The 26,226-nt window shown below is 40.6% G+C and overlaps 2 protein-coding genes across 3 annotated transcripts; both read left to right on the top strand.

The window, feature by feature from the left end:
- Nucleotides 1–8,885: 8,885 nt before the first annotated feature.
- Nucleotides 8,886–15,787, top strand: LOC145447894 (uncharacterized). Of its 2 annotated transcripts, XM_080326161.1 has the most exons (15): nucleotides 8,886–9,757; nucleotides 9,822–9,901; nucleotides 9,997–10,098; nucleotides 10,283–10,395; nucleotides 10,460–10,566; nucleotides 10,878–10,985; nucleotides 11,535–11,669; nucleotides 12,549–12,656; nucleotides 12,724–12,855; nucleotides 13,306–13,387; nucleotides 13,447–13,610; nucleotides 13,687–13,821; nucleotides 14,084–14,254; nucleotides 14,331–14,457; nucleotides 15,318–15,787. In XM_080326161.1, exons 1-15 carry the CDS (start codon nucleotides 9,706–9,708, stop codon nucleotides 15,400–15,402), a joined length of 1,701 nt encoding a protein of 566 aa, XP_080182287.1. In that variant the 5' UTR covers nucleotides 8,886–9,705; the 3' UTR covers nucleotides 15,403–15,787. The 2 variants fall into 2 exon arrangements, with proteins under 2 accessions (XP_080182287.1, XP_080182289.1); XM_080326163.1 differs by lacking the exon at nucleotides 13,687–13,821 and having other exon boundaries at nucleotides 8,895–9,757.
- A 135-nt stretch (nucleotides 15,788–15,922) lies between these two features.
- On the top strand, nucleotides 15,923–26,178 carry LOC145447895 (proton-coupled amino acid transporter 1-like). Its single transcript, XM_080326164.1, has 9 exons — nucleotides 15,923–16,213; nucleotides 19,619–19,795; nucleotides 21,840–22,023; nucleotides 22,884–23,060; nucleotides 23,133–23,231; nucleotides 23,360–23,529; nucleotides 23,779–23,945; nucleotides 24,030–24,216; nucleotides 24,287–26,178. Exons 1-9 carry the CDS (start codon nucleotides 16,167–16,169, stop codon nucleotides 24,549–24,551), a joined length of 1,473 nt encoding a protein of 490 aa, XP_080182290.1. The 5' UTR covers nucleotides 15,923–16,166; the 3' UTR covers nucleotides 24,552–26,178.
- The last annotated feature ends 48 nt before the right edge of the window (nucleotides 26,179–26,226 follow it).

Below are 26,226 nucleotides of genomic sequence, written 5' to 3'. Positions count from 1 at the left end.
CTCCATATATTCGTAATTACCGCAAACGTAGGATGACAATGGTTCCACATTGGGTCATTTATATACTGCAAAACAATTTTGAGACGAAAATCTAGACCGCTAAAATGATTAGTCCTATACCCAACTATTGCTGCCTATAAGCTTCCAAGACTAACTAGATTAATATTAGGATAAACTATGCAGGGCACATAAATTGACAGCAGTTCGTTGCTTCGATTCATTCAGTTACTGCTTGATTATCGAGCTCATATACCGTGGCGGCGTGGGATTTAATAACAATTTAACACTCTGGTGTAGCAATATGACTTCCTTTCTTGGCGGTAGTTTTACAAATATCAATTGACGTCGTTACGCGACACAATAACATGTCAGCATGGAAGTAAATGCCTCGCGCGTTCCTTCGCTCACTAGCTATATGCACGTGCACAATATCCCCGTCTGTCAAGCTGTCTTGCTGAGTCACACATAACGTGTTCCAGCGAATGGCTTCTCAATATGCAAGCTTTTCTGCTGATGATAGCTAGAAAGCAGTCGAAATCTGGCAGTGAATTCAAATTCGATTACTCAAATTCCTCACCTTACTGCCAAATGGATGGGAGACATCCATGAGTAAATACAATTTCTAAGCAAAACGCATACGATTTACGGGGAAACTCTGGCGATGGGTTAAATTTAGATTGAATGAAATTCGTATGCAGGCACCAGTCACCACGCAGAGAGATTGCCATATACATCTCATATACCAAATCAAGCCTAAATCATTTATATCACTGCTCAATGAGCTCATGCTCAGCCAATACCTTTGACAATTAATATGAAACCCTGCTATGTAGAGCTTCAAACTTTTACGGAAACATAAGAGAACACTTCTCAGCCTTCTACCATCCAAAGAAATATCCGCTTCACTTACGTGATCTGAAATATGCGGTGTCAATCAGTTTCCGCCACAGCCGAACTATGTAAATGTCGCATTGTGATCAATAGTTATGGGCGCATGACTTATTGCAATGGATTTTACCACGTCGCGCTACTGCATTTTTTCCGTATGCCATATTGGCCTCTACTACTAGTAGATTTAATCGACTCGTAGTTTGTTCGAAATTCGAAACCTCCACAACTTATCGACTCGCAAATAATAAATCCAGAGGTAACGCGCCAAACCTCTGTCACTTATATTATGCACATATTGTACAACAGAGAATTTGTAGACACGACATAAGGTATTTGAATCAGCGCAAGGGGATGTAGGCAGGTTAAATCATGTTACGTTTGTAACGAAACCTCAAGCGGATATCACCTTAACTAAATAACCGCACATTTTAGTTGTCGAACCAACGAATCGTGACATCTATTTCCCACGACATTTGAACCATATGTTTGACAAACCCGGTTAATTCGCCTCTCTATAGTTATTCTCACAAGATAACGATGGTGTTATTAGACACTTTGGTTTGTAGCTGGTTCTTTGTTAAACACAAAACAGCGTAATCCGCGAAATCTTTGGAGGTAATCGACTGACCATAAACCTTACTTGGATGATGACTGGGTAAATTTGTCGTCACCTCTCGTCACTGTCGAACTAGAGAAGTCTCGTGTTTCCCATGATGATAAGCAATATCTGCACGCGTGATTGAATGATTTGATGTTACGATTTGATAAAAGTTTAGCAATATATTGAAGAAATATTTAATTATTATTTTCTTTATTCACAGTAAAACTGGTAAATACACACATACGCCGGGGAGCAATACAATACATGATGCGGTCAGATTACAGAATTGCGGTAGATGAAGAATTAGCAAGGGTTGCAGAGCAGAGGTAGAGATGATTGAAAATGAAGAATCAAAATTACAAAAATTATGCTGTGATTCACGCGCACTTAAGTGTAATTTTAGTCCAGTGGTGCATTCAAGGCCTTCCGAAGAATATGCACACTGCACAGTGCCCAATAACGTGATCTTTTAGATCGTGTCGAATCGAACGTTTCCAGGAATCTGTTGGATTATTGTTGTTTTTGTTGCTCTTGTTGTATATCCACGGCATTTTGATGGGCATTTTACATCAGGCTGATATTCACTATCATGATTCTTCATCTGCGGATTTATGACACGGCCCACTTTCGATTTTGGCTTTTCTAAGACAGCGGTTTTACGCGGATCATCCCAGATCAGTAATTTCCGAAATGGGCGCCAGCGCCCCCCTGAGGGCGTTCGCGATCGTGAAGGGGGCGCTGGCAAAGAAATGGGCGATTGGGGGGGCGCTGGCAATAAAATTGGGCAGTAAGGGGGCGCTGAGAGCAAATGTGGGTGATGAAGGTTTAGAAGGCAACTGCTGCGTAGTGTTGAAACGATTGATAAATAAAGCAGCTAAATACACAGTAAAACTGCAAAATCGATTCCGTTAGCCAAAAATTTGATTACACTGGCCGCAACATTTGGAATGTGACGACTAAACTATCAGTTTCGACGCATTGGCAGATCCATGGGCCAGTCACATTTTTGGTAGACCTTCGTGCATTACAGCAAGGCAGAATATTCTGTGGATTTATCAAAGAAAACATTTTCTTCACGCTTCCCGCAATACGTTGTCACCCCATTTCTTGCTTTCAATATTGTTAACCTCTCCTGAAAATGAAAGAACGCCTAGTTTATACTAGATTGAGTCTAACTATATTCGCAATTACGAGAGAAAGTGTCGTCCAACATGCGACCTTGCGTTTGCCCTCGCAGAAAGACCGTCGACGATGATACCTATAGGCACAAAATGATTGACACATGTTGGCCGAAACTTTTGATATCGATATGTCCAGACGCCGAAGAGTGCATCCTTGCAAACTGAGTCCAGCCATATACATCAGACCCGTAATATACTCAAGGAATAATATAATTGAGCTATAAACTTTGCAAAATTTTCGCGCTTCGCGCGGCTAGTGGCCCACGCCATGGATCGTTTATTGCAGATGGCCCTTTGGCCGAAAAGGTTGGCCACCCCTGATTTGTTCAGATGTACCAGAAAAGTCCATCGTTACATGACGATGTTGATCCTGCCTACCGATGGACTAATTTAGCAGTCGGCAGAGTCCCTAGAAAGCGTGGTTTATTGTGTGCAGTTAGGCTATTTGAGCAGTTATTATACTCTCTGCAAGGTGTGATGACTTTTTAAGAGAAACGTCTTGCGTGATTTTAATCTCTGTTTCAAACTATGGTAGATTTTCCACAGGGCTGCGACCGTGGCCTTCGACTTGGCATTCTGGTTGCGAGAAACGATATCGCTTCTACTTGATAAGCATATTTTCCAAAATGTATGAGTAGAATATACCGGTATATCATCTTAGAATTGATGACATCTGATAAAGGTGAAAATGACACTGTCCGGATTCAGTGATAAGCCCGTGATATTTCACCGAAATTTTGCGACAAGTGAACTATTCCAATTGTCAAGCTTGCATGAGCTACCGGTCCAGCTCGAATACCCGATTTTGATGAAGAAACATGAATCAATCGTCTCAGAAAACTGCGCGGGGATATGATGATTTAATTCCAGGATATGGAAAGTTTCCGAGCATGAAATCATTGAGGATCTGATTATATTGTAGTGTAGAACCATTTGTAATTCAACCCAAAGTTCAATATCTTAAATCAATCGATTTGGATACACGATTAAATCGAATAGAAATACTCTCATTGGAGTCGGGTTAAGTTTTTCGTCGTTGCCCTACCCCGTTAATATTTGATAGAACGTGTTTTCAGTGCCGTGACCAAGTTTCTGACGCACAGCAGAAATCGACTTGGCAGTAGGCTACGGGACGGGGAGGCTGAAGATTTTGAAATGAGATTGTTCTTGTCAAAAGTCAAACCCTGTATAACGAGGATGATGATAATAATAATACACCAGCTTCATCCGTCTCATTATTAGCTGTATTAATTGAAGAACAACTTTCGTTCCATGATTTAGGCGTGGGGACGGGCGGTGAAGGGGTTGTCGAGGCCGCTGGCACTTAATTTGTGGTCCAGGGGGCGGTCGCTCAAAAATTTGGGAAACACTGGCCCAGATAATAGTCCTACACTTAGGCCAGAATTCTGGATTCGACGTCGCTCGGACTCGAAACCGCAACCCATTGGTTTCATTGCAGTACAACGTACCACTATGTTACTCATATGTGGTGTTGTAACCAGACATGGGGTAATCGCGATTAGTAATCGTAATCGATTACGACGATTACAGCATTTTCAAGTAATCGTAATCGCAATCGATTACATTCGAAAAAAATCACAAGTAATCGTAATCGTAATCGACTACTTCCCATATTTAATCGATTTCTTTGTGAAAGAACGATTACTTTTTATTTGTGCAGCACTATGACATAAACTGAACAGTGAACATTCGTGAACAAGGATTATACCTGTTAGTGATAGCCCAAAACGTCAGATTTACAAATGACACTGCTCATTATTACGTCAGAAGTGACCTATTAGCTTTGCTAGTCATTGCGTAAGTATGAAGTATCCAGCTATCCATACATAGCGAATAGATATTCGATGTACATTGGTGTGATTGTAAGAACGCTCACCCTGCTGTATATCAGGTTATCAGGATAGTTAATCACCACTATGCCTAGTTTAAAATGGTAACTTTTGTATTGATGCTTGGTTATGCTTAGTTTAACGCAGTTTTACCGTTGCTGCTTGGCGAGCAGTAGGCTTATGTAGCACGAACGTACGTACACCGGACAAAGGTTCGAAATTTTGTAGGCCTACTCGTCAAATAAAACATTACGGTTTCCACGACGAAGCATTAAAAATCAACAGCTGCTGATATATATCATAACCGAGCCGTTTCTCGTAATGGCCGCTTGTATTACAGTATCTGTATTAACTTGAAGGCAGAATTTTATGTTCACTTTCTCTTATTCTCATATGATTGTACTTGAAACGGGCGCCAATCGTTATTTCACAATTCTTTACTCAACATTTGGACCTGCCGCCATAGCCATCGGCTTATATATAATGTTAGCGTGGCTTGTAGCTAGAATCAGGACCAAAACAGCAAATCGTCGCCCACTCCAAACGTTGGTCTTGTGCCCCCATAAGGTACTAAATTTTCAAGTTGAAAATTTAATTTCGTCAATAATATTGGTAAATTGCATTATATTACTATTCATTTTAAATCCTCTCTCAGCCCCCCCCCCCCCCCCCCCCCCCCCCGATGGTCAGATTTACCTGATGAGCTGAGGGCACGTAATTCATAATTATACCATCTGGTATCTTGTAATAATTACTTTAGGGTATGTTGTTAATTCGTGACCTCCGGTCTGTTATTTAATCAAAGAGATATTGTAGTGGCCCAGACCGAGCAGACTAAAAGAAATACTTGCGTGAGACGCACACACAAATTGCCACTTCTTTAATGCTCTGTGAGTGCGCGGGTGGCATTTGCATTGTGGGCTCAAATTGGACGGACCAGACTATTAGTCACGCCCACCCAGCGCGGCTATTGGCAATGGACACATACCCCAAGTTTCGGCCAATGTCTTTCATTAGTAGCACACTTCGTGGATTCGCAAGTGAGCCGAAACTGCATATGTCTTTTGCTGTGTCGTGGCGCGGTATTGACTGGCACCTAAATGCCTGTTACTATAAATTATGCATGCTTTTTTTAGGAGGAGACGTTTGTACTTCAAATTCAAGCTGTATAGAGACATTTCAATCGCGATGCTCGTAGACAATTTTCAAGTTCATGAAATCTCTCTAAAATAGTCTATAATTTGTGTTGGTTTACGAAATACTTTTTATTCCCTTTCAAGCTCGCTCTCCACCCTATTAGGAAATTTTGGGTGTGGCACTTGTGGACGTAGCAAGAATGCAAATCGTTGGGTGCGATAAATCGTCCACTATAAAATAGGCAATGGCTACTTTATGACGTAACAAACAAATGTCGCATCTTTTATAAAGAAAGTTGTTATCTCATTAGGCCTTTCAGCGCAATCCATATATTGTCTTCCAATATAACTTTTAAGATGCAAAATAAATGTAATCGTGAGTAATCGTGATTACTTTTCCAATGTAATCGTAATCGTAATCGACTACTTCCTGATTTTGCTATAATCGTAATCGTAATCGTAATTGCGTCATTCAGAAGTAATCGTAATCGCAATCGATTACATTCACGAAGTAATCACCCCATGTCTGGAACCCCATTGTGACCTGGCCATACTGGTCGTCGAGTGTCGTAAGGTCAGTAGCATTATAACATAGATAGACTAATGACACCAATAATTTCATTGAAAACGATTTTATATGCTTTAATTCTTGGTATTGATTTATTTGTATAACAACAGTCATAGAGACTGTGAGAACTATAGCAGTGGTTCGCAACCTTTTTCGACTTACTTCCCCCTTATCAAGCTCGACACAAATTTTCATCCCCCCACACCCCCCGGATCCAAAAAGTGGACATATAAACGGAAAATCTATATTCACCTAACTCTGATAGACGGTGAATTGACTACCAAAAGGTCGTTTGTGCCGAGTATGTGCTTGGCCGCGTTTACTTTCCGTTTAGTCAACTTTCGTGTCATATGCAGAATAAGCTCTCTTCACGTGCATTTTTTGGCCCTGGTAATTAAATATATCTCGCTGGACGTTCTAACATTCACGCCCCCTCGCCTATCGTCCCATATCTCCCAATTGGTCTTTACGCCCCCTTGTTCCCCCGAATCGCCCACTTGCGGGAGATGATATCGCCCACGTTGGGAACCACTGAACTAGAGTAAAGCCCTAGGGACCAGCGCCGATATGGAGCGAGCGACTTAGCAAAACTTACGACCAACGATACAGAAATTATCCATACATAGATATTTCGTTACTTCTCCGACCACAGCTGGTAATAAAATATGATCATCTTGAAATTAACGAATAGGGAATAGTGATATCCAATTATACTTTAATTTCATCATATCCCTTACTGTTGTACAATTATATGCGCTATTGCATGCTGGGCCATATTCCAAGTAGGTATTTTGCGGGCAACACTCGCCAAACTCTTTATGAAGTTTGGTGAAGAGGTTCGGTGTCAAATGTGTCAGAGAAGAGGATTTTAGGCATCGTTATGCGGATCAAGCGGGCGATTTGTGGATGTGATAACGGCGATATACAACCGCATTCCTGATGTTCCGTGCTTCAAGTATTTGCACAAACCACTGAGTGATAACTCTTGAGAGCGGTTACCATCTTTAGAGAGGGCGTTCCAAATAGGATGGGGCTAAAAAGAGCGACCGTGCACGCTCTTGTTTACTTGAAACAAAGTTGACAAGCGTAGTGCAATCGAACCTATTACAAGAAGTTAAGGTTCTGGCATGGAGATCTGAGCTACCTGGAGTCGAGATAGAGAGCCTTCGTAGAAAATAGGTCGTCTTTCCGTACCGTTAAACATTATATTGACATAGAGAAAAGGGATGTATTCTCTCGATTGACCATAGAGAGAGTAAGAGAGAGAGAGAGAGAGAGATTGGTGCGAAGTTCTATAGAAAAATTGTTAAATTCCATAAATTTATGTAATTCTCGAGGTATGTAGGAGCGATACTCTCGTGATCATTACCTGTGCGAGAAAGGGTTCAGCGACATAGGTTACTTGGTAGCAACACCGCTCTGAATGACATCTATATCAATGTTGTATATTGTACGATTCCGAACTTTTGTATACAACAGTCGTTTCCAACCTGGGGGTCGTTTGCATTTTTTCCGGGGCTCGCGAAGGTGCTGACCTTATTTTAGCAATCAGGTTCCCAAACAAACCGTGTGTAGGTCACGGTGAAGGTGCTGACCTTTTGCTTTGGTAATCAAGGGCAAGTTTTTGCTGCAGTCAAATCCGTGAAAAGCTCCACTTATTTTTCACAATTGTTTCACTAAAAAGTTGCTTTTATGGACAAGTTCCTTGGAATTATTGGGGTTGTGAGATACTCGGATCGATCCGTATCCACGGTACTGTAGCAAAACTCAATGTTGGCGACTTCAACAAAATCAATAGCTTGAAAAAATTGACCCAGTGAAAATGTAATTTTCGGCGGTCTAGCCTGAATGTACGGCAAATCACAAAGGACATCAAATTTAAACGACAGTGCAATAATCAAGCGATCTATTTACATATAGTGCTAAATATTTCCAGTCAAATATTGGTTGCATGAAAAATCGAAAAAAGTTGCTAAAAGTTGCATGAAAAAATGGAGAAAAATTGCAAAAAGTTGCAATATAAGATTCCACCAAACATCTTAAAACACCATACTGCATAACTTCTGAGTATTTAGGAAAGTGCCGGAAGATGTAGAAAAAAGCTGCAAAAACTTGCCTACGAATCAGCTCACCAAATGGAACATTCTCAGCGGTCGTGACCATACAAATGTTGGGAACCACTACTGTGTACAAGGAAAAATCGGATTTCATTTCCTTATATTGAGTGGTCAAAAATATTGGTGAAAGGTGGCTTTATTTCTAGTTTTAATGATGCTTTTACGCGAAGTATCCAGTTAGATACAAATGTAACAATAGCATTAAGCCGGTGATTCAATCTTGTGAAGTTAGTTACGGTTATTTTCTCACGATAAATCACCGTTTGAGGAGCTCTGAAACGCTGGAACTTTGTAAATCAACAACACTTGATCGCGAAACAATCAAGCGACTTTCGAGATTACTGTGACGCAAATGGGTTCCTAGAAGGTAAAACGCTACTAACAGGTCGCGCACTTTGTTGCGAAAGGTGCACTTGTGTAAAATAGGTATTGTTGTGTGAGAAATAGTAAGTGGGCTTGAAAAATTATGTAATCCCTGAACTGTTATATAAAAACGTATAAATGCGTTGCACAGCGGCGGTACATATATGTACTTCGCAGGAATGTCTGATAATGATATTGGCGGGTGATGTAACCGATGCTGTCCTGGGAGTAGACTATCTTTGTGACCAAACTCGTCGTGTTCATCGCGAGGATCGATGGTGGAATTCATAATGCCCACTCAAGCTCATTAGTATTGCCGTTGCGGACTGTTCTGCGTCGGGCGCTATTGTTATTTTGCGCGAGGCGATCTCTTTCAACTGGTAATTTCAAAGTTTGAGCATGGCCGTTGAAACACTTTCCACTTTTCGAGGCATCAAAGCTAACAATAGGGAAGACACCCTTCAGAGTTGTGTAGCGTCTTCAAGGGTGGCAATGATGGGTTGTGCGAATTACAGTTGGCAATGCATACTACATTCCGATAGGACGGAAGGATAAGCAGGGCTCTGCCTATTGTTTGAAATCATTTTATTATGGAAATATTTACAAATTGGATACGCGTGCGTCAGAGAATTTACGTCGTTGTGGCTTTGGAGGTTAGAACAGGAGTTTGAGTAGACGTGAATGTCTAACAGGCAATCAAGCTCCGCCTTTTCAATCTCCGAAATGGACGATTATATTATACTTTTGTAACATTTAGACGTGGACAATATATGCAGCCTATAACCTGTAAGTTGTAGGCACGACAAGAATCATACGTTTCGTTTTATTTTCGCTTTGTCAAAACCTTTTTGGTAAATTTCATGCCCACCATCTGTTTGAATGAAATATTCCTATGGCAGATATGTATTTTAATGAGATAGCTACTTCCGAGATTACGTATTCAGTTGTCATCCCAGGCTTTGGGACATGAAGCAGTTCTGTCGTCTCGAATTCAAACAATGCGACTAGCTGTATATCATTTGCTAAGCATCGTAATCGTATCAATTGTGGGTAAGACACGTGAAATTCTAACGTAGGAAATGTTTAATGCGTCTCTGAATTTCTTTCCGCATAGTGGAGACATCGGCTCAAAAGGACTTTGCAAGATTCGAAGATTGTGGGGTTAACACCGCGGCTCCGAAGGGCATAATCAAGGTAGGCCTATATATCGAGTTTCTGGAATTTGTAGATTAACTTTATATTCTGCTGTTGACTATTCTTGATTTGTGTTATTTTTTAAAAATCTATAGTCACCGGGATATCCGAAATCGCAAGAGGAACAAACAGTATATGGTGACAATTTGGAGTGTTTGTGGAGAATTGATTTGGGAGATCCTAATACATTGTTTGTTGTAAGTATCGCTTCTCGGGGTCTAATGAAACTCATTTGTAGTGCTGATTTGTAATTGCTGCTCTAGCTAGACTTCTAACCTAGGCCTATTCATTAGTATGTCAGTCTTGCTTATTCGCTAGATTTCGATATTCCCAGCAGGCAAGACTTTAGAAGGCATCATTAACTAAAAGTGATCTATCAAGGTGAAATTCATGGATTTGGTGACTCAATTCCGGTTGACGGCAAACAATGACACCATTTGTTACGATTACGTCAACGTCACAACAGAATCGTTCGGAACGGAACAATATTGCGGGTATGAACTTACCGAATATTGATACCCAGCACGCCATTTACTCAGCTGGACATACATGTTTTAGATTTACAAAGCCGGAAGAAGTGTACCTGGGGGTCGGGCCGAAGATTGATATTTTATTCATATCCGATCGGCGGTATGGGTATCGCGGATTCACGATGATATATTCCGGTAACGAAGAGGGCTATTTGCGGCTATTTTAAAAGCACGCCGACTAGTGTTTGTTAGTACTCAGATATAGAAATATGGAAGTAACGTATGGAAGTAGAAAATGAAGAATTGAAAAGGACTCAAGTATGTAGTTTACCAAAGTATAAAATCGATCGAGACGCCGCATACTTTTCGTTGTCGTTCGAAGGTAACCACTTGAAAATAGCAGATTTTAATCACATGATTAGCAGTCTCCCGGATCAGCTAACTTCATGATCTCCGCCCTTAGAAGTACAGTCAAAACACCAAAACTTCTTCATATGTGTTGACAGCAACCCCAGACCACGCGCCTTGCCGGGACGATCCTTGCGAGAACGGAGAATGCTCAGTACAAGAGGACAGGGTTAAATTCGAGTGCGACTGTGAGCACGGATTTACAGGTAAAATATTGCGTGCTATATAGGTGATCAAAATGTGTGTTGTGTAGTGTGCAGTATGGGATGTATAGTCGAAGTGATGAATGTATAGAAGCAACTATTTCAGAGACGTTTAAAAACTATTTCACGTAAAAGTATAAAAATGAAGATTCAAAAGTACTCAAGTAAGCAGTTTCAAAAGTAGATGTGGACGATCGGCCGCATTCTTTAAGAAGTTTATCGGGGGTTACGAAATTATACAGGTTAATCTTCGCGACGAACGCAAAATGAACAATCACAATGCAAATAGGTGCAATTTCTGCGCATATATTAAGATACAGTGATGCAGGGGCTCTTTCTTCTGGTTGTTATGATAATTTCATTCATAAAAAGGATGCAATCATGTCCCCAAAACTATATAGCTCGTACTTTACAAAATTCGAAGTGCGAAAAACTAAGTGATGTTTTCGCCTGATAAACTGTTTACTAAAAGTGGAAGTATAGAAGCACTTCGTTAATGATCACCCCTGTCGAAATATTGCGTTGAAGTCGCTTCGAATTTTTCACTGCCAGGGCGTAAATGCGATGTGGATATCGACGAATGCGAGAGCGACCCTTGCGCGAATGGTGCTACCTGCGAGCAAACGGAAGAGCCTGGTTACGAATGTTGGTGCGATGAAGGGTGGCAGGGAACGCATTGCGAGCTCAGTGAGTCTGTCGTTCGAATGGTGTATTTGGATCTAGATTTGTTGGTGGTGTTTTGGAATGGATAGTGTAGTTTTACACCAGGCCGCTATTTTTTGTTATGATTCCCGATATGCCGACTTGTAATAGCCAGAGGTGGTTGAAGTAGTATTCGTTGGTTGTCAAGTAGACGGATAAGTAGAGACGTACATTTTACACGATTCCAAATTTAAGTAGCAGAAATATAGGTTTCCAGGTAAGTAAAAAACTAAGTTTTCCAGCGATATATTTTTACCTATTGAAAGCTGTAAGTATAGTTGAAAATCATAATCACTTGACTAAGTATACTACAAGTGAGCAGAACCTATTCGAGTACTCCTAAAAAGTAGAAGTGCTTCGTTACTGACTTCAGCCGTTTGTAGCACGGCCCACTTCGATTGCTCAAATTCTTCGCTCATTTTCCACTAAGAGGAATATTATCAGCGATAATTCTATTTTCGATACTTTCTTCCCACCGTGGTAGCCTTGAAACCTTAATTCGTCGTGTCTCAGCATCCAAAACATGTATAGCGCAATGCGACGGACGCCAATATAGAAGCAACGTTTCTGCAGCGCTCTCTCTAAACGTAATAAAGTAGGTACCGTACGGTCGGAAATATACCAAATTATCTATAACGTGATGCGTAACTGGCATAATTTCTTTGTGGTCGCCAAAGAAATATTTGAACTTACCGTATCACTCCTACTGTTATGTAGTCATAATTTGTGATGCTTCAGTAAACGACCTGACTCGCACCCTGTAATACTCGATTTGGAATCGAATCACTTGCCTGGCCCTGCGTCACAACCGATTGTATATTTGGTGTAAATTATGCTTTAATAATCTCCGAGCTATTATTTCAGTCCGGCACCCTGATCCGTGTCTAAGTAACCCGTGCAGGAACGAGGGAACTTGCACTGCGAGTGACGACAACTCAGAATTTTCCTGTTCGTGTGTGCCAGGATATACAGGTTCGTAGCAATCTCGCTGCGCGAGATGAGTGTCGCCAGTTCATTGAATGAAAGAAGTTTTTCGTAGGTACCACATGCCGTCACGATATCAACGAATGCGATAGCGATCCTTGTCAAAATGGCGGCACCTGCGACAATAAAGTCAACGAGTACGAGTGCACTTGTGGACGTCTTTACTACGGAGACAATTGCGAAAACAGTAGGTCAACTTTCGTGAACTACGCAAGGGTTCGAATGTTTCGGGCGAAAGTTTATCTTTCGGTTTATCAGAATAATAATAAACAAGGCAATGCATTCCGAGGGGTCAGTAACGAAGTACTTTTACTTTATCGGGGTGCTCGCTTGCACTATTTCCTCACGTGGTTATGTTTTAGACTACTTCCAATTCTACTTCACAATTTTTCAGACACATCAATTTAGTGTTTACTCTCTGTATTTTGTAAAAGGTCGTGTGTGAGATGTTTGGGAGTGAAATTATCGTAACAACCGGGTGAAATTGCTCCTGTATAACGGTAACTAAGGGTATTTATAAATAAATGCACCAATTTGGAGCTTAGGCTCAGGTTGCCGTAGCCCAAAAGTCATTCTACAAAAAAAAAGCAATCGTTTCTATTTCTGCATAATATAATACTTTACGCGCTCGATCCAGAGCAAAAGATTAACGGGTGCTTAGAGGAACCATGCTCTGAGAACGGCGACTGCATTTCAACAGACGATGAGGGAAATTACATGTAAGGCGTAATGGCCGTTACCCCGCACTGTCTTAATACTTATAGTGACACTCTTACAGATGCCATTGCTTAGACGGGTATACGGGGAAGCATTGCGAGGCAGACTTCGAAGAATGCAGCAGCAACCCGTGTCAGAATGGAGGCATATGTGACGACGCCAAGGAATTCAATCGATTTGATTGCACGTGCGTGGGGGGATATAAAGGGACATATTGTGAAATAGGTAAAGCTCAGTTACGTGATAATGCAGGGCGCAGAAAAGTGCGCAGTCGCAAAGCTCTGTCCTCAATGGATTTCAGAATTAGTTACACACTATACGGCCGTGCTTATCCCGCGGTTTTCAAGCTCGCAACATGACAGTGACCCAAGTCTGACCCGACATGCCCTCAAAGGAGGATGCAAATATGATAATACCAGTGGAGACGGGAAGTGCGGTGAATGCATAGCGCATGTATAAGGAGAGAAAGCATGTATTCGACACCAACAGCTCTGGATATTAAAGCACACGGTCCCAGAGCTTTGGACTCACGCCCATTTGACGAGTTCGGTGTTTATGTTATGATCGCATCTGACGTAAATAGCTATATATTGTAATCGGATTGAATCAAACGAAGCACCAGCTTTGTTGATGAGTAATTGAATATATCCGCGAGCTAGATCTTACTGTAATAATTCTTCTTATTCATTGCTCTCTAGCCCCACCAATGTGCAAAAATCCCGGGATTCCATTCGTAGAGGACGATGTAAAATGGATCGAGGGGTCTGTGCTGGAGTTTTACTGCGTTGAAGGTTATAAGCTGGAAGGACCCGAAAATTTGACGTGTTTGAAAAACGAAACATGGTCGACAAAAATGCCCGAGTGTGTAGGTACGTAGCGAGGTATTTCCACAGAAAATTACCGGTGCGTAGTGCTGACTAACACCCATTCTAATATTTGTTACAGTCGACAGGAATACCACAGACGCTACTCCTACACAAACTGTGAGTCCTTGGCTGGGCTCCATGATAGTACTCAGCGGCATTTTTGCAGTGACTTTGATTGTTTTTGTGACTTGGATCATGATGAAAGGGTGAGTGTATAGTAACTAACTCAGAATTTGGGGACTCTCAACAGCTGCATCCAAGCAATTCGATGAGATGATATCATGTACTTGTGCTTGACTATAGAAGCAGCCGACTTGAGCTATTATTCGCATCAATTTCAATGAGACTGCGATTCGCAATATTATACTTAGCTATCGATACTGCCGATCGTAACTCAAAGACACCGGGAGATGTTTATGTGGTGCCCACTTGAACCCGGATGAGATTTTAGCAGAGGTAACGAAGTACTTCTACTCTTTCGGAGTACTCAAGTCTGTTTTGCTTATTTGTACTGCCTACTCAAGTGGTTATGTTGTTGGCTTTACTTTCACTGCCACTTAACAGTGTTTAAGCAAAACTATGCCTTGTAAATTTCCCAAAGTAGATAATGGTTTGGGGGTATGTTTCCGTCACTTTTATGAGGGAAATGGAAATGGTCGTAGCGATAGGGAAAAGAGCACTATACCTCGGTAACTGAATGTATTTTCGAAAATTGCACTACTTGCAGTGAAGATGCACCCTGCTATTTTGAAATTCGCCACCTTCGATGGGCTATTAAAAGTAGGCCTACACCACGGCTCGATCAAATTTGCATTCAGAAACTACGTACTTCAGTAGGCCTACTCTTCAAATCTTCATTTTCTACTTGAAGTAGTTTTGACATGTCTTGTAAATCGCTATTACTACTTGTAATTGGTAGTAATTTACGGCGTTACTTCTATTCCTACTTGAGTACAATCGACGAATACTTTGACTACCTCTAAACTTAAGCTATATCAGGTATATAAAGATTTACTCGTAGCCTATTGCGGACTAGTTATTACCTTGTCTTTTGCCTATCTTGCAGGCCCTGGGAGTTTGGATCGAACACAACTAAGATAATGTCCATGTCACAAGCTACAATTGTAACGCAAGAGACCAGCAAATGCTGACGTGCAAGTGAAGCGGTCTATAACTCAATATTCAACGAGAGTTGAAGACGAACGCTTTTCAGTGTCAATAGTGACGATACCGGCACCGTTGCAATATGAAGATTAACTCGCTTGAATGAATACTGTGGCATCGGAAAAGATTTGTACAAAATGCTGCACACCAAGGGACTGCGTTTTCTCCATTAAATCCACGAACTGATGTCCGCGTAACTGGTGCGGCAGAATCCCAAATCATGTATATTGGAAAGAAGAATGGCTCTGTTGCAGTAGCATTACTAAAATAGTGGGTTCGATGAGATTATCCGATGTTTTTATACAATTTTGATGCGTTTGATTAAGTTCTAAAATATAATTTCTGTCTGTGTAAGAACGCAGCATTGGGGAATGGATGTCGCTTGCTGCCTTATAGCGAAAATGAGTTTAGGACTGGTTGATACAGAGGTATTCGCCGCCTTATAGCAGCACCGATCCCATGATGAATCGATAAGTTTTTTTTAATGAGATCGATCAAGATAGCTTCCTATAAAGGCACGTCGGATCCACTTCATTGAGTAACGTGAAAGCGTAACATACTCGCAAGCCGCCGTAATAGGCTTTTTCTCACTGAGCAATATCGTTTACGGGACAGGATGCGCACGATGTTTATGAGGATTGAAATTGAAAAGGAAGTTGCTAATGGCATGCATACCGAGCCTATATCATGCCATATTGCAAATAGCTGGATTCCGTCAGGCAGAATAAAGAGAAATATAATATAATAGGCAATGGAGGAAGGTAGAAGATTGATATGGGAAGATAGTAAAAAGCTGGGGTAAGTTGGCCTATACTGTAGCCTACAGTTTTCAGTCGCCTACTGTTGAGACATTATCACGTTGCGAACGTAACCCCAATATGGATTTTTTTACTCTGGTGGAAAGATGATACTATAGCTAAATACTGAATAGCTGCATAAAGCGTTCCCCTTTTGAACCCAATGCCAATATTTTGCAAAATCTGCGTAGGTAACTTGTTATGCCATCGCTCATAAACAGATTCGTATAGCCGGCTAAAATATGGAAGCAACAAATATCGTCATTTACAAATAAGGAAGTCATAGTCACCGCAGTGTCATACTGTTAGCCGCTACATCGGCTACTAGGGTTGGGAACAATGATTCGAGTCGAGTAGTAAAATACGATTTTTTCGAATGCTGAAATTATATGCTTCTCACCACTGAAAGTTAATTTACCAACGAGAACTATAGGTTCGATACCATAGGTGGTCAGTAACGAAGTACTTCTACTTTTTGGAAGTACTCAAGTAGTTTTCCTCTACTTCTGGTACTTACTCAAGTATATCTGATTTCTCTACGTCTACTTCGTAATATTTTGTGATCTACTTACTTACTTTTCGCTATTTTCACTTTGTCAAGTAGAAGTAGATTAATCCCCTAATACCAAAAATTGCCTGAGGAATTTCGGGGTTCTTTTCACGGAGTACCAACATTTAATATTCATAAAAGTCAAGTAAAGCCCAGACATTTTGTTGCGCTTCGCGCATAGTAGTAATAGAGTGACAAATATGTTTCAGTGAATGCATCAGTGAATATAATTTAGGTACCGGATTGATTGGTTCCTCTCACACCGCATTGTCACCCATATCAAATATTTAATCACAGTAAATAGGCCCACCATAATGTTTAAAACTACCGTTTCGCAATCTAGCAATTTCCTATCATGTCGTAATCTAGCAGCCCATTACGTGTCTTGATAATCTGGAAAATCCAGCTTTTTTGAACGTTACACCTGTTGTAGCAGATCACCTTTGAAGCTTTATGGACAAAAGACATGAAATATATTTTCCTCTTTGTAGAAGTGGTATTGTATTTCGCTTTCAATTGCGAGTATCATACTTTGAGTTCTAATTACTTTCAGTTCGTTTGTCTGCAGAACATACATGTTGAAGCATTAAGCTACACTAAATATTACTTTTACGATCCACTATATTTGTTATCAACGTATACTAATTGCGCAATGGGATGAAACCGTATCCGATACAACTTCTACGTATTGCTCTTTGCCTAAACTTGGGGCCTTATAATATGAGGTAGGGCGTCATGCCATGATATTCTCTAAAAACGGGGTCTTCTGGTAAACAAAGAATTTTCATCGCATTTTCATATCAGTACCATAATGTGCATCCCATGATGCGCAACAATGCTTATTCTGTCGAAAATTGATACCTCCTGGGATGCATCAATACGAATCAAGCTGTCTGCACCTGCCACATAGCTCAATTCGCAGCTTTTGACAATCCATGCGAACGAATTAAGACTGTTTTCAAAACTACTTACTTACTTGCGTATATTTAAGCTCAGTCAATTCTACTTCTACTTCAAGTATTTTATGTGGCTTATGGAAGAAGTACTTCTACTCGTACTTGAGTACATATTCTCGTCGCTACTTCTACTTCTACTTTTTAGACTACTTTGGCCACCTCTGTTCGATACTAATTTTCACTGTTGAAGCCTTGGAACCTTGATTGGCGGTATCGTAGCATACGAAACATATGGTACAAAGCTGCGATTGTTAATCGACGGTGGACGTAGCACATTTCCAAAGTCATTATTATCCCACAACATTATCACTAAGTGGACTGATATCGGTATGGTCGAAAAAATACTCAAGTATCTTTTATGATATGGATAACTGGCATTATATTCTTTTTGGTGGCATACTCGGCACATGTTTGAGCTTTGACGTATTACATTCTGTTATGACCAGAGGTGGTCAAAGTAGTCAAGAAAGCTACTCAAGTAGAAGTAGAAGTAGCGACGAAAAAATATACTCAAGTACAAGTAGAAGTACTTTTTCAACAAGGCACCGAAAACTACTTGAAGTAGAAGTAGAATTGACTGACTTTAAATCTACTCAAGTAAGTAAGTAGTTTTGAAAACAGTCTTAATTCGTTCGCATGGACTGTCAAAAGCTGCAAATTGAGTTATGCGGAAGGTGCGAAGAGTTTGATTTGTATTGACGCATCCGAGGAGGTATCAATTTCAGACAGAATAAGCATTCTTTCGTATCATGGGGTGCCAATTATAGTATTGATATGAAAATGCGATATTAACCCATTGTTTACTAGAAGACGCCGTTTTAGAGAATATCATTGCATGGCGCCCTGCCCCATATTATAAGGCCCCAACTTTAGGCGAAGAGCAATACGTAGAAGTTGTATCGGACACGGTTTCATCACTTTGCGCGATTAGTATTAGTGGATCGTAAAGTTATTATTTGGTGTAGCATTATTTTCGGGAAATAGAGGCGTTACTACATTTGCTTTTATGCTTCCACATGTATGTTCTGCAGACAAAAGAACTGAAAGTGATTATAACTCAAAGATGATACTCGCAATTGAAAGTGAAATACAAATAACACTTCTAAAAAGCGGAAAATATATTTCATGTCTTTATTCGTCCATAAAGCTTCGAAGGTGATCTGCTAAAACAGGTGTAACGTTACAAGAGGCTGGATTTTCCAGATTAGCAAGGCACGTAATGGGCTGCTAGATTACGATATGATAGGTAATTGCTAGATTGCAAAAGTGTCAAACGGAATGTGGTGGGCCATATTTACTGTGATGAAATATTTGATATGCGCGACAATGCGGTGTGAGCGGAACCAAGCAATCCGGTACTCAAATTATATTCGCTGATACTTTCGTGAAAACATATTTGTCGCTCCATAACTACTGTGCGCGAAGCGAAACAAAAAGGCTTGGCTTTACTTTACTTTTATGAATAATAAATGTTGGTACTTCGTGAAAGCAGCCCCGAAATTCCTCAGGCTATCTTTAGGATTGGAGGATTAAACTACTTCTACTTGACAAACTGAAAATAGCGAAAAGTAAGTAAGTAGATCACAAAATATTACGAAGTAGAAGTAGAAGTAGAGAAAATCAAATCTACTTGAGTAAGTACGAGAAGTAGAGGAAAACTACTTGAGTACTTCCAAAAAGTAGAAGTACTTCGTTACTGACCACCTCTGGTTATGACGTTATTATGAGTGATACTCGATTACTCGACTCGAAGCATATTACATGATTCAGAATCGAATCACTCAGGTACTCGATATTGCCCAGCCCTACCGGCTGCAAGCTGTCGTGACATCGGGGCAGAAATTTGATCCCAAAATCTAAATATAAACGATTATACGTGAAGATTCTTTACATTTTCCAGGTCCCTTGGAGCGCTTATGAACGTCTGCAAGGGAACTGTTGGAACTGGAATTCTCGGATTGCCGTGGGCTTTAAATTACGTGGGAATAGTGCTAGGACCTTTCCTATTGGTAGCCATGGGACTTCTTAACCTGCACTGTATGCTGATCCTTGTCAGTTCTGCCAAACATTTGTCGAAGTAAGGTTCAGTTAGTAAAAATAGGCATTATGAATATTCTGGTTGTGGAGTGGTGACTTGTTGTGACCTCCGATATCATAACATTCATCACCCTACTATAGTAACAATATTATTGCTGCACTTGTAAACCTTGCAAACTTCTAAGTCAATGTAAGCAGAAAAATACTTTAACAACAACACAAGATATTATTAGGATGATATTTCGACGGACGATAGCTGTAAAATGAGCCTATATGCATTTTAATTACTCGGATCAAAACTTCTTTTTGTGCTCGTACTAAGTTGTTGCTTGTGGTATTCATGGTGTTTGTTGACTGCGATAAGGTCATTTACACCAGGTCGAAATTTTTCATTTTATGCCGACTTATACCACGACCCACTTCTAGTGAGACACCGCTTACGCGGATGAGGTGGCGAGGAGTACCAAGTAGTTTGGCCCGAAAAAAACTTTATTTGAACGAAATCTGGACCTATGAAGAATTCCAGTAGTAGTAGTAATAGTAGTAGTAGTAGTAGTAGTAGTAGTAGTAGTAGTAGTAGTAGTAGTAGTAGTAGTAGTAGTAGTAGTAGTAGTAGTAGTAGTAGTAGTAGTAGTAGTAGTAGTAGTAGTAGTAGTAGTAGTAGCAGCAGCAGCAGCAGCAGCAGCAGCAGCAGCAGCAGCAGCAGCAGCAGCAGCAGCAGCAGCAGCAGCAGCAGCAGCAGCAGCAGCAGCAGCAGCAGCAGCAGCAGCAGCAGCAGCAGCAGCAGCAGCAGCAGCAGCAGCAGCAGCAGCAGCAGCAGCAGCAGCAGCAGCAGCAGTAGCAGCAGTAGCAGTAGTAGTAGTAGTAGTAGTAGTAGTAGTAGTAGTAGTAGTAGTAGTAGTAGTAGTAGTAGTTACATCGTGTATTATAGTAGAAATGATTAGGATTTGCTATGCCCACGCACATGCCCATGCAGTCTTGATTCAGTTAGGATATTGCGGTACGTTGAGCCATGTTGATTTGTTGTTATTTGTTAAAATTGACCGTCTATAATTCACGATGAGCAGACAAATGGGCCGTAGGCCCATAAAGTATAGGCTACAAGCTGTAAAATGTCAAATTATAAGTTCATCTACAGTGTAAACATCTACGATAGAAACGAAATGCGGGTTGCAAACATTTTTTGACTTTGTAAACAATTTTGACAATTTTTTTATCTAATGCTACTATATTTTGACTTTTTATGACATGTCAAGAAATCGCCCTAGTTATAACAATACGTAATTCCTGGTTGTCGGAATATACCTCGTTTTGCTAAGGTATGAACATCGAGAATTCGTCTCAGCTTCATTTTTGGCTCGGGGTTTTCAAATTTTTGCGGCTATTTGATAATTTCGTTAGGTTGACTGAAAACACGTTGTACTCCAAATTTGGCTCAATTTCAATTAGTAGATACGAAGCTATAGAACTTTGCAAATTTTGAAATCATTATAAAATAATTAGAAAAAGTTGAAATTTTACTGTGAATCCCATGAAATTGATGAAATCGTTAAGTTGTGTAAAATTACGATGCATAACAATTTTTACTCACTTCCAACCGGTAGAAGACAAGTTATTCACGTCGAAAATTTTAAATTTGCAAAAATATAGCATTGCGGCGGATAAAACAGAATTGTTACAAATTTTTTGGTAGGAATCGCGTCAAATTTGTTTTGTATCGTTTTTGTAGGCAACTCAACAATTCCATGAAGTGGACGGTAAAATTTGAAAATAAAATTAATTTGTTTATAATAAATTCATAATTTTCAAGGTCCTATAGCTTCATATCTATTAATTGGAATTGAGCCAAATTTGGTGTAAAAAGATTTTAGCCAACCTAACAGATTTACCAAATAGCGGGGAAAAAAATTGATGAAGGTAATTTTGAACAACCCTATAGTTGGCACTTGTCCTTTGGGACTGATTCTGGGCCCCTCTCTCTCTGACCGTGGCTCGTTATTTGCGATAGCACCTTTATTGTTCATAGCATTGATCTAGCCAAAGCTGCTAGCAAATTATAACAATTCTGTTATTTTCTTTGATAGAGTGCTAAACACACCTCCTCTCGACTACGGCGATCTTGCCTACTTGTGTTTTCTCCACGCACCAATCCTTAGCCTCCGTCGGTTTGCGTGGGCAGCTCAGTTGTTTGTCAACGTATGTCTTCAAATTACGCAATTGGGTCTTTGCTGCACTTACACAGTTTTCGTGGCTCAAAACCTCAGGCAGGTAAGTCAAGCTGGGGCATACAAACATATCTGCTTACTCAACACTCGTACAATTGTGGTGCCGACGCGAGGGCGAGTAAAAGGAGATAAAACTCAGTTGTAACCAGATGCATATGCAATATGCATTGAAACTACGAAATTCGTAACTAAAATTGACTCCTCCGCGACATCGATGCGCAAAGTGGTGTCTTGAAAAAGCGTACAACTAATGTGGGCAGGGCTTTAAGTTGACGTTCAGGTACTACTACCACAACCATCGACGTAAATCCGATCGTCGGGGCAAAGTAGAAATGCAATTCGTAAGTCCCTCTTGGAATAGTGATTAGAGATGCTGCGAACCTCTGAAAGATTCTGGTTCGTGCGAACACGAACTTTCCTCAAATATTCTGTGTGAATACAAACGCGGTCGTGAACATGATGGTATGAGGTCACAACATAAATATCAAGTAAATGTGCCAGCTCTCTCTCTCTATCTCTCTCACATAAAACATGTAAAACTCTGACATTGCACGGGAACATCTATGGGGCCTAGGCCTAGGCCAAGCAATGACGAAAGCGAGTCATATTATTATTATTAACTAAAATAGCGTGATATGTCAAGCGACATTCTTAAAATTCAGTATGATTTACTTCGTCACAAAGGTCCCTCTTAGTATTGTGTTTAATTTTCCCTGTTGCCATCGTTATATAGATGAAATCCGAATAATTTTGATCAATGGTGTAACATTACTGGAACATAGCCTACTGGTATTGAAGAAAAATATATAGGGTAGAATCTGCCAAGCTTCGTTTGCTAACGCGAACCTCCTCAATAGTGATGTCACCAGAATCCGTTTTTGGTATTTTCTTTTTATATCTCAGGTTATTGCCGTACATTGGCATGATGCACCGGACGAGAGAGCTTTTATCGCGATGTTATGTATACCATTCGTGCTCGTGAGCTTGATCCCTAACCTGTCGGTGCTTGCGTGGTTTTCCACAATTGCCAACGCGGCTGGAATTACTGCACTTATTTTAATTGTCGTAGCGATCGTACCAGTAAGTATACCGCCATGCAGTTGTTGTCGGTTTTTTGGGTCGTGTGTAATGATTTCGCTTTTATTATTACAGTACCTGCCTCCTGTATATACCAGGGAATACGTGCACGATGGAACTGGATTTGCGATATTTCTGGGAGCGTCCATAGGTGCATATGAAGGAATACCACTGGTAAGGGCAGAATGATATCATATTGCATTATGGCTTAGAACAACGAAATGAAAGCGCACCATACAGATGGTGGGTGGCTCAAGCATCAATGTCTGATGCTGATGAAATATACCCTAACTCATTTGCAGATTTTGCCCGTTGCAAACGCTATGGAACACCCTAATAAATATCCAAACATCATCATTTCGGGAGTGTCGATCATTATGATTCTTTACGTGAGCGTCGGGTTTGTCGGGCTACTTAGATTTGGACCAAATATATGCGGGAGCATCACCCTCAATCTGGTCTTAGGTGACAGGTAAGTCACATCGAGTCGAATTCCATAGGTTCTATTAAGCATGCAAGCAATTGCAGACAAGAACAAATGGCGTAGCACTATGACAAAGTATTTTTTTAACATTTTGACATTCTGAAATGCTGATGTCACATACAGTCAAAATATCATTCAATTTATGTTTGCCTTTAAACTCGCCGAATGTAATGCTAATGGCGTGAGTATGAAATCCATCATTTCATAATGTCACGCAAAAATATATTCTATTCGCAGATTTACGGACACGGCTCGCATTTTGTACAGCATAGCCATGTTTCTGACATTTCCCTTGCAGTTTTACGTGGCTATGGCTATCATGGACTCCTGGATTGAGGCGAGATGGAATGTGAAAAAACTTTGGGTATCCCTATTACTACGAGTCGTTTTCGTAATACTTATTTGTAAGTACCTCCTGGTAGAGACCAATGCAACGAACATAGATCATTACATATTTTATATTATATATATTTCGATTACATTCTCAGGTACTTTTTCAATATCGGTACCTTATATAGGAGAATTGAATTCTCTGATAGGCGCTACATCGAGTGCAATGCTTGTCTTACTACTACCTGCGTTACTTCATACGATGGCTTACAGCGTACGCGTGCCTGATACATTGCTCACCAATGATGACAATGATGATGATCACTCAGCAACCTCACATGAAAAGTTAGTGTGTTAGTGACGAAAGTGTGTATACGAAGTATCCTGGGTGATATGTCTTCTTTCACCATACCAGGGAAAGTGAATCGGAAGAAACCAAGGATTTTAAGCTGCCAAAATACGTGATGGCGAAAGACGCAGTGATCGTATTGATCGCAGCGGCGGCATCAATAGCTGGATTGATACAGACGATTGGCGGAATAGTTAGAGAGGAACAGCTTCATAGTATAATTAGACGATGCAACGGAGGGTTAGGATATGAGTATCTTGTACATAATACATCCACCGCTGTTGACGTTATTTCTACGAAAAAGCGGTATATTTTGTCACAGACACCTTAGGTAAAGTGACTATGGTAAATCCACGTGCCCAGTGCGATGAGCAGTGAGCAGAGCACTCACTCACTCACTCACTCACTCACACTCACGGGATTAATCGTTCCTGCATTTGGTCGTTATCGGCGCGGTTTCAGCGAGTCGAAAATACGTAAATGTAATATGCATCTTATTAGCTTCTATCGTTATATTATATATTTGTATTTGTAGTCAACTGCTGTCGACGAATCGCATATATACTCACATTCACTTGTACGCAGCATAATGAAATCGCGACCACACCGCTCTTCCTTGTATGCTGATCACGGAACGGGACTGTGAGGGGTTCATGATATCAAGAATTTAATTGCAATCGAATTCCAACCGTCTTTCCACGAAATCGCTCGTGGCGAGTGTATGTATGACGTATGTGTGCTCAAATGTTGCTGGAATAGGGCTTCGGGCTAGGGTATATCGAATCTGGATATCATATTGATCATCAATATATTGTGACTATTACCAACGGTAATTTTACGGGATGCATTCGTAAAGCTTGTTAGGCGAAACTAGTCACAGCGAAAAGTCGTTTTTCGTAAACCACAATAGTATTTGAAGACATGGCTTCGATCTGTTCGAAACTATTTATTCGCCGCGTTAGATTTCTCGAGCATGGCTAGCAAGACTATTATTGTATATTATATACTGATTTCAGAAATCGCCTAGTGTCAATCGCCAACATTTTATCCCTGCTATCTACATGTGTCTTCAAAGATGAAATGAAATTCCAGGTTACGATGTGGAACTACATATACAATATACGATAAATGGGCAAATTACGCACCGCATTGACCGAATTCGTTAGCGTCCTATATTGGACATGACTATCTGATTTACATCAAATGTAGCGGAGTATAATCGCCACTACCTTCAATACGCTATTCCCGCGATCCCAATGAGTACAAGTGGCTTTTATTTCACTTGTAACGTGAGAGGCGGTCACATCCTGTCATCTTCTGCCTGTTCAACCCGAATTACAATCAAGAAACGCGGTCTTTTATACCTCTTGAATGTCAGTCGATGGCTTTTGTGAATATAGCAGCGTGACGATTAACCATAGAATGTACGTCTCGATCAGTACAATATATTGGCATCACCTTGTATTGCCGTTGTTGGCCGTTACCAGTCGCAATAACGTGTGGTCTGGATTCTGGAATCTAATCGCACTCTGTCTGGGAGTATGTTTGACACGAGAATCTAGTGAATTTATTATCATGCATCGATGGTCTATTGGGAAAAGTATAAGCCCATATCGGTTATGCTTATGCGGTATAATCTCGCACGCTGATATCGTATTGATCGAACTTCCAGCTTACCGTGGCGGTTCAATTTTGGTTTTCAGTGTTTGATCAGGTTCAATATTTCGCTTTAATAAGGAAGTGACTTATATACGTTGGTTAGACCATTGAAATTGTGGCATAAAATCAGATGAGATTAGTATGTGGATGCCATATATATACTGTGCTAGAGTTTATCGTTCGCGGGCTCCTTTTCCTTTGTGCGGTCGGGATTTACGTGAATATCATGTAAGCCTTTCGTTCTTCGTATCCGTATTGTTTGCTGCGAACCAACAAAGGATTACACTCCCATCGCACAAGGATGGCTATAAAGAATAATATTCAAGTACAGTTTAGGCAGGGTCGGC

This window comes from Botryllus schlosseri, chromosome 10, assembly GCF_051294905.1.
Source record: "Botryllus schlosseri isolate E-star chromosome 10, Bs_hap1, whole genome shotgun sequence".
In the NCBI taxonomy this organism is placed as follows: Eukaryota; Metazoa; Chordata; class Ascidiacea; order Stolidobranchia; family Styelidae; genus Botryllus; species Botryllus schlosseri.
The sequence above is the reverse complement of the archived record's forward strand: the minus strand, read 5'-3'. Positions and strand labels throughout refer to the sequence as shown.